Source organism: Scomber scombrus, chromosome 22, assembly GCF_963691925.1.
Source record: "Scomber scombrus chromosome 22, fScoSco1.1, whole genome shotgun sequence".
Lineage (NCBI taxonomy): Eukaryota > Metazoa > Chordata > Actinopteri > Scombriformes > Scombridae > Scomber > Scomber scombrus.
Genome location: NC_084991.1, coordinates 21,092,896 through 21,109,547, shown reverse-complemented (window position 1 = coordinate 21,109,547; position 16,652 = coordinate 21,092,896). Strand labels below are relative to the sequence as shown.

The following is a 16,652-nucleotide window of genomic DNA, read 5'->3' as shown; positions in this document are numbered from 1 at the left end:
GAGCACATGTACAAAAACATAAAGAAATTTCAGGCACAATCAGAACAGGGATACATATATGACTGACCATGATTCCCCATGGGCTGAATTTGTTGGTTAAACTTAAAATGTAACAAAATAAAAACATTCCAATGCATAATCAAAATAAAAACACTCGGGCATTGTCACAGTTTTGAAGAACCTCAGTCTAGAGTTTAATCACAATCGCAGAATCTTCCACCTATGTGCTTTGGGCACAGTAGAAGATCACCACCATGGAGAGGTTACCAGAACTTACTGGGAGCATTTGGGAAGGGACATACCAACAGTCAAAGGTCAGTCAACAGGGTCAGGTTTCCTCTATAACCATTCTCAAAGTAACTTAAGTTGTTCCCTCTTCTCCTGACAAAAACTAGCAAGATTTGAAGCTTACATAAATATACACAACCTTTATCACAGTCAATTCCTGGCTCTCCATTAACATTGCCAGGTGATAGGCAGGATGTTCTTCATTCTTCATCCCATTCCTCTGGCATTGTGGCAGTACAATCTTCAGCCCATTGACCCACTTAAAACAGCACCAGCAGATGTCACTGTCTTGTCTGTTGTCAGAATAAAAGCTCCTACCTCTGTCAGCTGCAGCATTGTAGTAGGCATTGTAGACTGAATCAGATTGTTCTCCAGGATTTCCCTATATTTTGCCGTATTAATTTTACCCTCTACCTTTACAAGCCTTCCAGGGGCCTGTGGCTGTGAAGCATCCCCACAGCATGATGCTGCCACCACTGTGCTTCACGGTGGGGAGGGTGTGTTTGTGGTGATGTGCAGTGTTTGGTGTCCGCCAAACATAGCGTCTAGTCTGATGGCCAAAAAGCTTAATTTTGGTCGTATCAGACCAAATAACCTTTTTTCCAGTTGACCTTGGAGTCTCCCACGTGCCTTTGGGTGAACTGTAGTTGAGATTTAATCTGAGTTTTCTTCAACAGTGGCTTTCTCTATGCCACTCTCCCATAAAGCAACAGTTGTTGTATGCATGATTCAATTTATACAAGCAATAAAAGAGGAATACATTCAAGGGGGTGAATACTTTTTATGGGCACTGTACGTGCTCACATGGAACTGAACTGAACTGAACACATTCACTACAAAATGTTGCAAAAATAATTAAAAACGTTTTAAGGAGATTAATAGAACCACTGATGTGAAGAGCAAATGTTAATCAAAATAATGAATGTCAAACTGTTTTTTCACCAAATGCATGAAGTAAATATAAAGTGTCCTCTTTCATGATAACATATTTTGTAATATATGTGTCATTACAGACTTACTGGCTGTTATCTCTCAGAGACTCACTGTGAAGTTGTGGCTTCAGCTCTGAAGTCCAACCCTCATCTGACAGATCTGGACCTGAGCGACAACGAGCTGTCTGATTCAGCAGTGAAGCATCTGTCTGCTGGACTGGAGAGTCCAAACTGTAGACTGAAGACTCTGAGGTCAGTTCACTGACTGTAGCTTTGGTAGTTTTTTTCTATATATTCAATTCAAAATCCTTCACCAGTGTATAACATTTTTGTTTCATACATTTTCAGGATTTATCTGAGCACAAATCTGTAGAATTTAAATATTTTCAAGAATTTAAAATCCACAGTCTTGTTCTGTGTAATCCTTTAATTACAGACTTGACTGAGTTCAGCAGCAGTGTGGTCGATGTCTTTGAATTTGATGACAAAATATTTTTCACATCAGCAAAATCATCACGCACGCACGCACGCACGCACACACACACACACACACACACACACACACACACACACACACACACACACACACACACACACACACACAGATACACAGACTTCCACACAACAGGATCACGATCCATGATCTTAACACATTTATTTTTTACAAGTTACTGAACAGTGCTCAAGATTGAATAAACATTATTGTCTATCACATAATGACCAAAATGTGTCTTAGGATAGGGGCTCACAAACAACATAAAAACATGTACCACGGAAAGACTCACGTAAAATTACATTAGAACACAAACAACTCCATAAATAAACAAGAACAGGTGTTAAAAAGTAGTGACAAGCTGTCAGATTAACATGATGTGCAGCAGGAGAGCTTCCTAACAGGAAGCTGTAGATTTCACCACCAAACTAGAGATGCGGTATGAGGCTCTCACCGTGTCGGTGCTGTTATCCATTAGCCTCCTGCTAGCGGACTGCGCTGCATCACAGAGCTGAAATCTCTCTGTAAAGGCTGACTCAGTGCTGACATGAAGATGTGTCTGAATGTTGTGGTGTCATTTGGATGATGTCTGCAGAAAACTGACATTATGATGATCTACAAATACAATGACAAAGTCACTCTGCTCATTTTAGAGAAAAGCTCATTGATGAGGACATAGTAATGTTGAACTACACATTTAAAACCTGATTGGATTATAAATGGATTTAACATTTATTCTTTATTCAGACTGGAGCTCTGCAGGTTGTCAGAGATCAGCTGTGCTTCTCTGGTCTCAGCTCTGAAGTCCAACCCCTCCCATCTGACAGAGCTGCATCTGAGTAGAAATGACCTTCAGGACTCAGGACTGAAGCAGCTGTGTGATCTTTTGAAGAGTCCAGACTGTAGACTGAAGACTCTGAGGTCAGTTCACTGACTGTCTGTTACTATTGTTGACTTAATGTTTAACAACTAAACCTAATTAATGTAGATACATAACTTACATCCATGAACGTCATTTTCTTTTATCCATATTTAACTTTTTACTGTACAAAGTTTAGTCTGTAGTTATAAAAGATGACTGATTCTTAAAGAAACCATCACTGAACATTGAAATATTTTGTTAAAGTTTAATATGTTGCTCTTTCTGTCCTCTTACTGTGCTGTCAGTCTGTTCCGACACAAACATTCACACCAACAACACAAAACAACAAGTCAGAAACCAGCGTCTTCTCTCACTCATACAGTTCAAATCAGTGAGCAATACTTCTAGTGTAAGGTCAGGTTTAGTGGAGAAATCTGATTATTGACCTGCTACATACACAAGGATTTACAGTTACCAAAAGGGGATCAAATCAAGCTGGATAAAGGAAAAGCTGGCTTTATTTTGACAAGCTTGTTGATTTAAGTGAGAGTTTTGTTGCATTACTGTGGCTTATAGGACTCCCTGCTCAGTAACCATGGCAACTCATACCTCAGGACTAACCTGCTCTGTGGCAGGTTAACTGTCAAGCTTCATGTAGCTACAGTATGTGTCAAAGAATATCTGACAGACGGAAACAGACTCCCAAAAGACGGTTCAAGTGTCACGCTCAATTCAATTTTGTCACGTCCATGTTCAGAAACATGAGATGGAAGAACTGTGAGGGACCTTTACTGAAAAATCTCTTTCAGTAAATCCCCATTTTATTCCTGGTCACTTTTCATGATTTTTGGAGTGATCCCTTTTAGTGAAAAACTTAGCATTTATAACTGAAGAAATAACAGTGTGCCAATGTTGTTTTGAAGTTATTTTTTATTCCAAGATACAGTGATCAAGTGCTTATATGGATCAGAAAGTTTGAGACAGAATCATTCCTCTACAAAATGTATGCTGTTTGAATAATTGGTCTATGGTAATAAAGTAGTCTGCTTACAATGTTTGTTTTAGGGTAACATCTGATTGGATTATAAATGGGTTTTAATCTACATCATTTATTCTTTATTCAGATTGAGGTCTTGCAGTTTGTCAAAGATCAGCTGTGCTTCTCTGGTCTCAGCTCTGAAGTCCAAACCCTCCCATCTGACAGAGCTGGATCTAAGTCACAACAACCTTCTGGACTCAGGACTGAAGCTGGTGTGTGATTTTCTGAAGAGTCCAGACTGCAGACTGAAGACTCTGAGGTAAGTTCACTGACTGTCTGTTACTATTGTTGATCTTAATGTTTAACAACTGAACTTAATTTATGTACATACATAACTTACATCCATGAACTTCATTTTCTTTTTACCATGTTTAATGTTTTACTGTACAAAGTCTAGTCTGTAGTTATAAAAGATGGCTGATTCTTAAAGAAACTGTAGAAAATGTCCACTGTTAGTTGTTAAGGTCAATTAATTTTTATAATTTTTGGTAAAGAGTGAAGAAGAAATACAGTCTTGCCCCTGATGATTTTACCGTTTGCTACAGTACCTCCTCCTGTTTTAAGTTAACATTGACATCTGACTGTCTGAGAACCTCCTTCCCCCTTTACTAAAATGGCCCTGGTTCCTATCTGAATGCAAACGCCCTCCATTCCTGCCCTTTTGTTTCTTTTTACTTGCTGATTACACACACACACACACACACACACACACACACACACACACACACACACACACACACACACACACACACACACACACACACACACACACACACACACACTGTAGCAGCTGCTCTACGCTTTATAATTAACACTGGTTGAAGCAGCAATAAGTATGTTGCTATTCATAGCGCTGATGTGGGATAATGTGCTGGCATAATAAATACACTCAATGGTAAATAAATTGGTTGTGATGACAAACATTCAGTAATCAACAATCATCATTTAATATAACTTGTCTTTCATGGACACACTTCAGGAAAAATAATATTGCGGACTAGTGTGCATAGTGTGTATCACATTAACCGGACAGGAAGGAAACAACAACAACAAACTTGAGTTACACACACACACACACACACACAAAATGACAAAGCTCATTGATGAGGACATAGTAATGTTGGACTACACATTTAAAACCTGAACACATTTGATTGGATTATAAATGGATTTTAATCTACATAATGTATTCTTTATTCAGATTGGATGACTGTAGTTTGTCAGAGATCAGCTGTGCTTCTCTGGTCTCAGCTCTTAAGTCCAACCCCTCCCATCTGACAGAGCTGGATCTGAGATGGAACAACCCGAAGGATTCAGACGTGAAACTTCTGTGTGAATTAAAGGAAAGTCCAGACTGTAGACTGGAGACTCTGAGGTCAGTAGAGAGATGAAGTCAGTCTGTGCTGGTTTCAGCAGTTTTATATTAAACACAGTCAGTATCAAAGCAAAGATCCAGTATTTCCTGGTGAACCTCCAACCTTCTCAGTGCTGCTTTCCTCAGTGAAGCTGTGAGAGGAGAATGGTGACAGGCTTCAGGATTGGACAGAAAGACAGAGAGAGAGAGAACAGTCAGCCAATCAGATTAGCCAGAAGCATGTGATCATGTGTTTGAGTTGATGTGAAGACGACTGTTGTTGTTGTGTTGATGTCTGCAGGAAATAAAGCTGGATTACAGCTGACAGCCTTACAAGATGTATAGAGACAGTGGTCCCCATCATCAAACTGTCACACCATCAAATCTGATCTCAAAGTGTCAACACTAAAGAACGATCAGTTCATCTTTGTCAGAGCTCTAATATCAGTCTGACTGCAGCCTGCAAATCACTGGCTCTGATTTCACAGAAGCATCATTACGTTTAGTAACCATGTGGTCTTTATACAGACCAGAACCTCTGCTGAAGTCTAGGATTCACAGCAGCTGTTTATCTGAGGGCTGTGACTGATTGTCATGTGATGATCTTCAAACCCTTTAGCTTTAAATTTTGATAAGAGTTGACATGTATCAGCAGTAAATCCATCAGTAAACTGATGAGTGAATGTCTCTGTTTCTGCAGTAATGATGTGTTGATGACTCTCAGCACTTTATTTCCTCTGTGTACTTCAGTGAAATCTGCAGAGGAAACAGACTTAATAGTAAAAGTGTGTGCAGGTGTGTGAGCTTGGAGCTCAGTGTGTTCACTCCAACACGTTAACATGAGAGCTGAAAGGAAGCAAGCTACGCTGCACAGCTGTTCCACTTCTGGTCTGAACAGGACTGAAGTCCCTGCTGCTCTTTATACTGGATGTGCTGCATCACTGACTGACAGCTGATAAAGTGAGTCTCACTAAACACTCATTTATCACCTCTGTTGTTTTCTTCTTCTTTCATCAGATGGGAGGATTGGCATTGATCTCCGTCAGAGTGTGAGTGAACATCCAGGAGTGTTGAGAGAGGATGAGCTGGATCCTGATGATCCATCTGGAGTCTGGATCTGGCTTTTTGTCGTCTTCACTTAAGTCTCTTAACTGACTACAAACTGAACAGTTATCTCTGGATTTAGCTGAAGTCCGCATTTTACAGATGTGTTATACATGAGCTGTTTGATGCAGAAAAAATAAAAAAACAAACATGTGTTATAAGTCAGACTCTGAGCCTGGGCTCATATTCATCAAGCGTCTCAGAATCACACTCAGAGTTAACGAGGACTAAAACTAATGAATGAAGCAGAAGAGAACTGACTGTGACTTTCAGCAGGAGAAGGATTACTGCTAGGAGAGAGTGAGACGTCGCTGTTTTACCACAGTCAGAGCAGCAAAGTAGAAATAATGAAGACATGTTGTAGTTTTCTCACAGTCTCAGCTGGAAATATTAAACAGTTTTAATTTGGTATATTATGTGTGTATCCATTATGTTTATAAGCAGGTAACTTACCAAGGTTAAGTAATGAAACTATGATGCTAAAATTCAATATAAGATGATATTTACAAACTGAAATCAAACTAAATCACTTTTTTAAACTAACTTTTATATTCACTGATCCACTAATTATTTTAGTTTGACATGCTGTACATCATAAATTTGAATCTTATGTCTATTTTTCTGGCTGTGCTGGCGGTGAGTTCAAAATGTCCCAAATCACTTCATATTGACTGTATAGTGCACCACATTTACCCTCAGTGAAACAAAAGTCCATGACATGAGGGTCAGAGACAAATAAGGGTTGGCAAGATGAGCAATTCAAAAATATCTTTAAAAACATCAAGTTTGTTAAAATGTACATTTTGTATTTTTGTTGGTTTTATGTCATTGGTTTATTTTTTTTCTTTATTATTCTTTATTTTATTATCTCTGTAACATTGGTTTTAAGAAATTTTGTATGTTAGTCTTATGTCTATTTTTCTGGCTGTGCTGGTGGTGAGTCCAAAATGTCCCAAATCACTTCATATTGACTGTATAGGGCACCACATTTACCTTCAGTGAAACAAAAGTCCATGACATGAGGGTCAGAGACAAATAAGGGTTGGCAAGATGAGCAATTCAAAAATATCTTTAAAAAACTTTCTTAAAAGCAGCATCAGTTTTATTAAAATGTATGTTTTGTATTTTTGTTGGTTTTATGTCATATGGTTTATTTTCTTCGTCGTTATACTTTTTTTTTTATCTCTGTAACAATGGTTTTAAGAAGTTTTATACATTTCTCTTCTTTGTTCTTGGTTTAAAAAAGACAACATTTTAACAGCAGAAACATCTGTGGAAATAAATGAACTTGCAGTGTTTTAATCCTGTGTCGAGATTCAGATTCATTTATAACATCAATTTTTACATTTGTTATTTTCTTTGTTTGTGTATAAATGAGCCATATTTGATTGAATATGTGTTGTTAGTTTTGGATTTCTGTGGATGTTAGATTTCACCATCAGTGAATACAGTGTTGCCAAGAAGCCCCATAGTACTTTCTGTCTCTGGCTGCAGTACAGCTGACCGTCCACTAGATGTCAGAGTCTGACTGTGAATTTATGAATACATTTTCAAATGAGGATAAAAACAAGTGCATAAATAAGATAAATAAAATCCAAGTAAGAGTAAAATAAATAGAACATAGAAAAACAGTACTAAGGCACATGCTGAGGGAAAGCAGCAGCAGCAGCAGCAGCAGCAGCTGAATAAAGTGCATAATGCATGTTTGACCCCCCCTGCTTTAAGGTTTGTCTGTAATAAATAATCCGTCTTCCAGTCCACTAGCAGTCGCTGTTGCCTCCAACACACACTTAAATCGGTGTTGAACACAGAGGAAACAGGAAGAACACAGCACAATTTTTATCCACAAAGAGAGAGCCGAGTGAATAAAAATCCTCCAGGACCGCACCAAGGATTTCATACTGCAGAGGCCGGGTTTGGAGCCCCGAGAGCCGGGTAGAGACAGGCACACGGCCCGGTAGTCTTCCTGGAGGTTTTTGTTAACTATTGACTACGTAATAGTCGATTGTTGAATGAATTTTGGCCCTCTTGGCTTTCCATACTGTTTACATCCAGTAGAGCCAATATGGCATCAGGCGGCTAGACAGCAGGATACATGCACTTTTTAAGCACATCATTTTAACACATTTGCACACACACACTTATTTAGAGATACATTTCGAAATGATGTCCAGCTGCTGAGAGAGCCATGACGGAGGTGGAGGAGCTGCGGCCGGTTCCCAGGGAGAGAGCCATCCTGGAGAGCTTCTTCACGCAGCTCGGCATGTTTTCTTTCGACCGGGCCAAGGACTATGTGGAGAAGGAGAAGGACAACAGCCGGAGTGCAGGAGCCATCTGGGCTGCACTGCTGGCTGCACTGGCTCACCTGGCTGCAGCAGAGAAAGCCTACCATAACATGACCTTCCTGGGACAGAAGATGGGTAATTCATCCAGATTATAACCATTAAAATTAAAGACAGAAGATGGTTAATTGGTCCATATTATAACCATTAACATTAAAGACAGAAAATGGGTAATTGGTCCAGATTATAACTATTAACATTAAAGACAGAAGATGGGTAATTAGTCCAGATTATAACTATTAACATTAAAAATAGAAGATGGGTAATTCATCCAGATTATAACCTTTAACATTAAAGACAGAAGATGGGTAATTGGTCCAGATTATAACTATTAACATTAAAGACAGAAGATGGGTAATTCATCCAGATTATAACCATTAACATTAAAGACAGAAGATGGGTAATTAGCCCTCATTTTACACTTGAACAATAGCAGGAGCCTTGTTCTCTTAAACCTAAATGGAATGGGGCCTTAATTAATAATATTATTTAGTAATTAATGTTACATTTTGTGTACATATATCCTGTATTTTCTGTTTGTATGATGGTGGTGGTGGCCTAAGACTTTTGCACCGTACTGTATAAAGATATTAGAGCCGACCAATGCTGGATTTTTTGGGCCGATGACGATATTATATATAATGGAGTAAAACAACTCTGATATCGATATATAGCAGCCGATATATACTTAGAGAATATAAACATGAATACACTTTTTATTTTTATTTTTACAATGATCCATCGAATGTGGTTATCACTTGTGACAAATATATCTAATGAAGACTTATTTTACAGTTTAAGAATAAACCTTATTGTACGTATTAAGTGACATCAGGAAACACAGAAACAGTAAACTTCACTTAGAATTTAATAATTATCAATAACTATAAACAAGGGTTGAAACGCTGTCATAACTCATGAGATTAAAGAAACAAAATAAAAAAATAATAAAAATAAATTGGGTGAAACTAGAAATGTGAGGCAGGTTTTTAAAAGGAAAACAAAGATAAGAAGAAAATAAAATAATAAAACAACTGAAGAGGAAATGTGATGAAGTAAAAACCAGACATAAAAGATGGAAAACAATCAGGAAATAGAATATAAAGGATAGTCCAAGTAGTAAAACAGGTTTAAACATAAAATGACAGCTGAATAAATTAAATTAAAGTTGAATTTAAAGCCAGATTAAAAAGGTAGGTATCAAGTTAGCTTTTAAGAATATCAACACTCTCTGCGGCCCTCAGGTCTTCATTAATATTAGATCATATAAGAATATAAAAGTTTTAAGACAGACTTGAAAAATTGTGAATCCGTCCTTTAACGGAGCTTTAAGACGTGGGAATACTACACTCATCTGAAATGACTGAAATTAGACATTATTCCCCTTTTAAAGGGTCCTTTAAACGGTCAATGAGGGCCAAAAGCACAAAGATTAATACAATTTTTTATCCCCTAAAATATCTCTAAAACATTGTCTTACAGTCCATCACATGATATTGTTATTTTGTGACAATAGTTACATTAATGTGGAAATAACAGGCAAATTTAAACATTAAGGGCCTGATTTATTAAAGGTCTGCGTGTGTAAAAACGTGAGCAAACTTGACATCACCTGCAAAAAATATGCAAGCTGATTTACTAACGCAGCGCACTGAGGTTTGCATCTTTCAAATGTGCAAGATAATACACGCTGTCCATTTAGTACGTTAATAATGAATATGTAATATTAGTAGTTTACCGTAATGAATGTAATATGAGACGTTTCAACCCCAGTGTGCAAAATACAGGGAGGAGAAAATGCGAATATGTTATTTAGCACACGCATTGTGATTTACCAAACCTGAAGGTATTATTTCTGACGGTAACTGCGTCTATAAATAATACCTTTGAAGGACAGGTATTAACCTGCTGTTACTATGGAGACGAGGAGACGGAGGCACAATGACAGAATACACATAGGACGGATTTTTTCCACCTGTGTTAATATTTTTAAGTGGAATATTTGTGGTTTTACTAACAGCATTGACTTTGTCACTAATACTCTCCCATATGTGGGTTTGTCTGATAATATTAGTTTTTTGTTATAACTCAATATATTAGTTAACCTCTTCCACTAGAACCTGATCACATTTCATTTTGTTCTTGCAGCTTTCTGCTCGTCCAAACTCTCCATTAAGACACAAAACCTCATTTAAATACTGCTGTCTGCACCTGTCGCACCTGTTTTCATTAAGCAGATATTCTCAGTAGATCACCTGCAAAATGCACAATCTATTGCACTGTGCACGCTATTTAGTACCTTTATTTGGGATCTTAGTAAATCAGGCCCTAATAGTCTTATCACCTTAGTTTGATCATGTGTGAGGTTCTACATATTTCCATCACCAGATGGCGCTGTTGCACATCCAACCTTTTCTATCCATTGGAGTGTGACTGAATGATTCATATTTAAGCATCTGTGGACCTTTCTCTCTCTCTCTCTCTCTCTCTCTCTCTCTCTCTCTCTCTCTCTCTCTCTCTCTCTCTCTTTCTCTCTTCTTTCTCTCTCTCTCTCTCTCTCTCTCTCTCTCTCTCTCTCTCTCTCTCTCTCTCTCTCTCTCTCTCTCTCTGCAGGCGGTCAGTCTTTCTTCAGCCGGAAGGACTCCATCCGAACCATCTACACCTCCCTGTACAACGAGCTGAGGAAAGTGGTGACGATGGGGCGCCACAGCCAGCCGGGCTCCGCCTCCTACCTGGAGGACCTGCTGTCGCACCTGTCAGAGCAGCTCTGCCACTTCACGCAGGCCCGCATGGAGATGGCCGACCTGTACGAGAAGATGCACTCGCTGGGAAGCCAGAAGAGCATCAACTCAGACGAACTGGTGACAACGCTGGAGGCCGTCCTGCACAAATACAGCTCCAAGTGTGTATCTGTTTAAAGAGTGACAACATACATTTACTCAAGTACTGTAATTATGTGTTTAGGTACTCTGTATGTCATTTTCTGTTTCAGAGGGAAATATTGTACTTTTTAACTTAATTTTACCCCTTAATGAGCAAGGTTAGGAAGGTTACTTTGGAAATATAATCCTTACAGATTACTAGTTACTCTGTTTAAAATGTAATAAGTAATGTAACTATTTCAATGACTTCATCAAAGTAATGTAACTTATTACATTTGATGACTTTTCTAATTTTCTAACCAATGTATTCAGCTGTTAGGGTAAATGTTCCCTCCATCTGTCCTTCCTTCCTTCCTTCCTTCCTTCTTTCCTTCCTACCTTCCTTCCTTCCTTCCTAAGATCTAAGATCAGCTGTTAGGGTAAGTGTTCCCATTAAGCACCAAAATCTAAGTTCAACTATTTTCATGGATACTGACATGATTTATAAGGGAGATCATAGACTTTTACAATTTAGTGTCGCTCCTTTGTCTTAAATATGATGTCTGCATGCTTCTTGCACCACTGATACCTGGTTTGGCCTGAATTATAATAAGCACAAAGGTATTAGTGGGATAAAAAAAAAAAAGATTGTAAAGGAGAGAATGACATATTGGGGTTGGTTGGAGGAAAACTTTCTGCTTAATCCAAGCAAACGCAGAATTCCACCTTTTTCCCCGGAGACATGTCAGCAAATTCGTGTCCTGCGTACTGTAGCGGGAACACAGACTGCACGGCTGAACTGTTGACTGAACTGCAGCAGGTTGCGGTCTGACAAGCCACACATCACTAGTTTGACCGTGCACTGAAGGGTGAAGGTGATGCCCTCTGCAGCAGACCCTGAAATACAGAGTGTGTTGCAGCCTGATGCTTTTAGATGCAAATACACTCTCAGCTTCTTTTAGGTCACTACAAATTAGGTCAGCCTCTGTATTTTAATGTGCTTGCTTGTGTTTATTTACTAACGTCCTCCTCCTCCCTCCTTTCAGATTCCACCACCCCATCCTGGGCCGCGTGGAGGAGAGCTTCCAGACCGAGGTGGATGTGGTGACCCAGTTACTGCGCTGCCAGGCTCAGGTGTCCGAGTGGCATTTCCTGCCAGCTCTGCTCAGCCTGCACGGTGCCAACTCCAAGCTCACCGCCTGGGGTCAGCTGTTCCAGCGGCAGAAAGAGACCCGCAAGAATCTGTTCGGTCAGTCCCAGAAGGCCGTGCAGCCTCCTCACCTGTACCTGTGGCTGCAGCGCTTCCAGGCGGTGCTGCTGGCCAAGTTCAGCTTCTACTTCCACGAAGCCCTGAGCCGCCAGACCGCCCCGGCCGACATGAGAGCGCTGACCGCCCGCACCGCGCCGGACTACCACGGCAAGATCTGCTCCTTCATCCGCAAACACGACGCCAGCAACGTGTCTCTGGTGTTTGATAACCGTGGCTCGGAAAGCTTCCAGGGCCACGGATACCACCACCCGCACTCCTACAGAGAAGCACCGAAGGGCGTGGAGCAGTTCCCCGCCGTGGTGTCGCTGCCGTCAGGGGAGCGGCCGCTCACGCACTGGCCCAATGTCATCATGATGATGGGAGACCGCGCCGCCGAGCTCAACACTCTGGACAAGGTGGTGCACTTCTACGACGATAAAGTCCAGAGCACCTACTACCTGACGCGCCCCGAGCCACACTTCACCCTGGTGGTCATATTTGACGGCAGGAAGTCGGAGAAGGATTTGCACATCGCCGCCTTCCTGCAGGAGATCTCGGGCTCGCTGAGAAACTCCAAACCCTTCAGCACCCTCAAACCTGGATCAAAAGGCTGAACTGCAAACAAATACTGAGGAAACTCGACTAATACGAAACCTCTTTGCTCAGATCATTTCTGACAGGAAGATGTTTAAATCTTAACATCTTTACTGTGAAATATGTTTTCTTCTGTGGTCCAACTTCTGGTTGATTCAGCAGACCTTTATGTTGCTTTGAATCTAATTTATCCAAAAAAAAAAAAAAATGTTCCAGACCAAAGACACGCACACCCTCGAAACAAATGACTGTGAATTTATTTTATTTGTTGATTCTTAGCCAACGATAGTATAACACACTCCTCCACCCTGTGAGGAATAGATGCGCTGCCTTTGTTTCATTTATATAAAGGATTTTAATTATGTTGCATCAATTAATGTTTTAACATGTTTACTTTTTATTTTTAATGCCTGTGTTTGATACTCTTTAAATAAAGGTTTGAGATGATTGCACACATGGTTTCAGTTCCTCAAAATATAAATGTCCTGACATGTAGAGCTGCAACTAATGATTATTTTCATTATGGAGTAGTCAATTAATTTGGTATTTAAAATGTCAGAAAATGGTGAAAATGCCCAAGATGCAATATGAAATGTCTTGTTTTTTCCCAGCTCACATTCTACAAGCAAAACAATATTAAATTCTCACAGAGGAGTAAAGAAACCAACATATATTCAGATTTGAGAAGCTTGAATCAGAGAATTTCAAATCTATCTTTTCTTAAAATATTTGCACTAACCCGATTTATTTTCTCTGTTGTTTATAGTCCAGTGTTATCAGTGTTTTTTTTGTTGCCAATCATTAACCCTTAAATACTGGTCTGGTCAAATTTGTTCTGTTTTGACATTTGACAGCTTGTAAAAACACACCAAATGTCTTTTACTCTTAATTTTGATGACTTTTCCTAAAGTGGCTCAAAATGCACAAAATGTTATATTTTTGATTGGTGCTACAAATGTTTGTCCACTGAGGCTGTTCTGGGTCAAATTATCTCCGTATCTATTAACATGTGTTTTAGTGAAATGAATAGTTAATAGTTTTTAATAAGATAGTAGTTATGAGGATTTCTTTCAATCATTATTTCTATGTTATATTTTCATGTCTTAGGTAAAATAGGACATGATATTGTTTGATAGTAACTGTTTTTCTCCAAAAATACAAAATACACTTTCAATAAAATGACATTTAACCACCAAAAAAAGATGCAAAAATGACTAAAAGAGACATAAATTGACTAAAGAAACCTAAAACATACAAAAAAGAGACATACAAATGGCTAAAAAGAGACTTCAATTGACTAAAGAAACCTAATTGCTACCAAAAAGAGATAAAACAATGACTAAAAACAACTAGTTGCCATAGTAACTATGAGATGGAATGAATAAAGAGACTCAAAACTACCAAAAAGAGACATTTCCATCATTATTGCTATGTTATATTTTCATGTCTGAGGTAAAATAGGACATGATATTGTGTGATAGGAGATGTTTAGTGGTGTAAAAGCTAAAAAATACACTCTCTCTGCTCTCTGACACACGAATCAAGGTTTAATCACATTTATTGATCAGTCAGATCGACTATTGATGCTTTTAAACACATCTGTGGTTCAACATTTGGTAGAGACACTTTATATGAGGAGATTCTTATACCAGGACTGTGAGGGTGTAGAATATAAACAGTATGGAAGGGTTAACAAGAGATTAAAGGTATGTTTGACGTCGTTTAGAAGCAGTGACATCAGAGATTTTAACATCAGTATTTACAGACAGAAAAAAAGTTGGAAAACAGCAGCATTTGATTTTAAAGAATGGCTCGATCAGTTATTGGCTTGAATGCTAATTTATTCAGGTTTATTTATAATATAAATACAACACATTGATACAATCCATTTGGCTATATGAGCTCATCTTGAGGAAGCTCAGTTTTTCAAATACAGCAACACTTAACGGACAAAAACCATTTTCCTTTATTTATCAAACACATTCAAAGAAACCTCCCTTTTTGAGTTAAAATGCACCAACATGTTATGATGCTACATGCCAAGTACACAGTCCTATACATCAAAGTGCAATGTCACAATGGGTTAATGCTAGAATTCATAATTCATAATAATCTACTAAACACTTTATGATTATTTCATTCGGAGTGCTGCTGCTCTTCGTTCAGGACATGCGTGAGTGGATTCACAACTTTCTCCCCAAAAAAGACAAGGATTAAAAAAAAAGGCACTTTCACATTTACACACACACACACAACCACACACACACATCCATAACCCATCTCAACACTTCATATCTCATGTTAAATCACCACACTCACCACATCAGTTACCAGCCTGGTTGGAGGCCACATTCAGTGTGCTGTTCAAGTGTTTTCTTTTTGTTTTTTTTGGGCATTTACACACAGAGCCCCACCCTGTTAGCTTCCTGTGAATTTAAGGTTAACTAGTGACTTCAGTGTAACAAGCAGGTAAACCATTATTTTGACACAGACACACACATACAAACACACACACACACATACATACATACAGAAAAGTGGCATGCTTTTTGCACTCGCTGCACCATTTTCCCCAACTTGCTCTTGCGTGTTCTGGCACTCAAGGCAGGCATGAATTATCTATCATCTATCACTATTCTAGTGCTTCTGCACTTTACAAGGGAGCAGAACAAGGGCAGGCAAGCAGGACACACACACACACACACACACACACACATATTTCTTGCACACAAACGAGAAAGAAATCATACACCCACCCCATCCCAGAAAAAGTTCTGTCCAAGCTCTTAACTCCCTCCACCTCTCAACCATCTCACCCTGTTTGAAGCTCCGGTCTGGGCGTGGGGGGGGTTTCCCTTCGATAAAAACACAAGAAGGCTGTTAAAAAGTTTAGCGAGCCGCCTCAGCAGCTCGCTGAACATTCAATAGATGGCTGAACAGTCGTTATATACTGGAAACATTCATTAAATAGCTGGACATTGGTTAAATAACGTGAGTTTTGTGTCACTGACGACCTCAAGAGGCGTTTCGTGGGGTTTGAGGTGTAAGTGAGCGTAGCAGCTGAACCGAGTGAAAAATTAAAAAAATAAATCAAGTCACGCAGACGTTCGTTGTTTGAACCATCGTTGGCGTCACTCTGCCGTGTCCTCGTCCTTCACTTCCTTCACTTGTCACAGATACAGCAGCCAATCGAGATAGTCTTTTTTTTCTTCTTTTTTTTTCTTCCAAGAAAACAGCAGCCTTTTGCGTGACAGGCTCTTAAGCTAACGCAGGCCTATCGTCATGACAGTACAGCCAACATTCACGTCACTGCAACTACATTTTACTGGAGCTGAACTACACTCCCCATGTCTCTCTGACTATTATCTCATATACAGCACAGGACGCTCTGCCTCCGCTCGCTCCTGCATCTCTATCAGCAGTTCTTTAAGCTAACCTTTGATAAATGCTTCAATACATGGAGAAATTAAACTCCTACACACCAAGAGAGTACACACCAACCTGACAACACATAAATATCATGGCATATCATAT

General features: G+C 39.2%; 2 protein-coding genes across 2 annotated transcripts in view; both read left to right on the top strand.

Annotated features, from left to right (window-relative positions):
• The window catches only part of LOC134004336 (NACHT, LRR and PYD domains-containing protein 12-like), a gene marked incomplete at its 3' end in the record, with an annotated part of 79,114 nt that extends 74,072 nt beyond the window's left edge, over positions 1-5,042 (top strand). Inside the window, 5 exon segments of the mRNA XM_062443567.1 lie at positions 1,302-1,472; positions 2,461-2,634; positions 3,700-3,873; positions 4,816-4,999; positions 5,001-5,042. Of these exon segments, the coding sequence (XP_062299551.1) occupies positions 1,302-1,472; positions 2,461-2,634; positions 3,700-3,873; positions 4,816-4,999; positions 5,001-5,042 (745 nt within the window).
• A 2,892-nt stretch (positions 5,043-7,934) lies between these two features.
• Positions 7,935-14,367, top strand: kics2 (KICSTOR subunit 2). The gene is made up of 3 exons (XM_062444125.1): positions 7,935-8,492; positions 11,028-11,316; positions 12,322-14,367. The coding sequence occupies exons 1-3, from the start codon at positions 8,261-8,263 to the stop codon at positions 13,136-13,138; spliced, it is 1,338 nt and encodes a 445-aa protein (XP_062300109.1). The 5' UTR covers positions 7,935-8,260; the 3' UTR covers positions 13,139-14,367.
• The last annotated feature ends 2,285 nt before the right edge of the window (positions 14,368-16,652 follow it).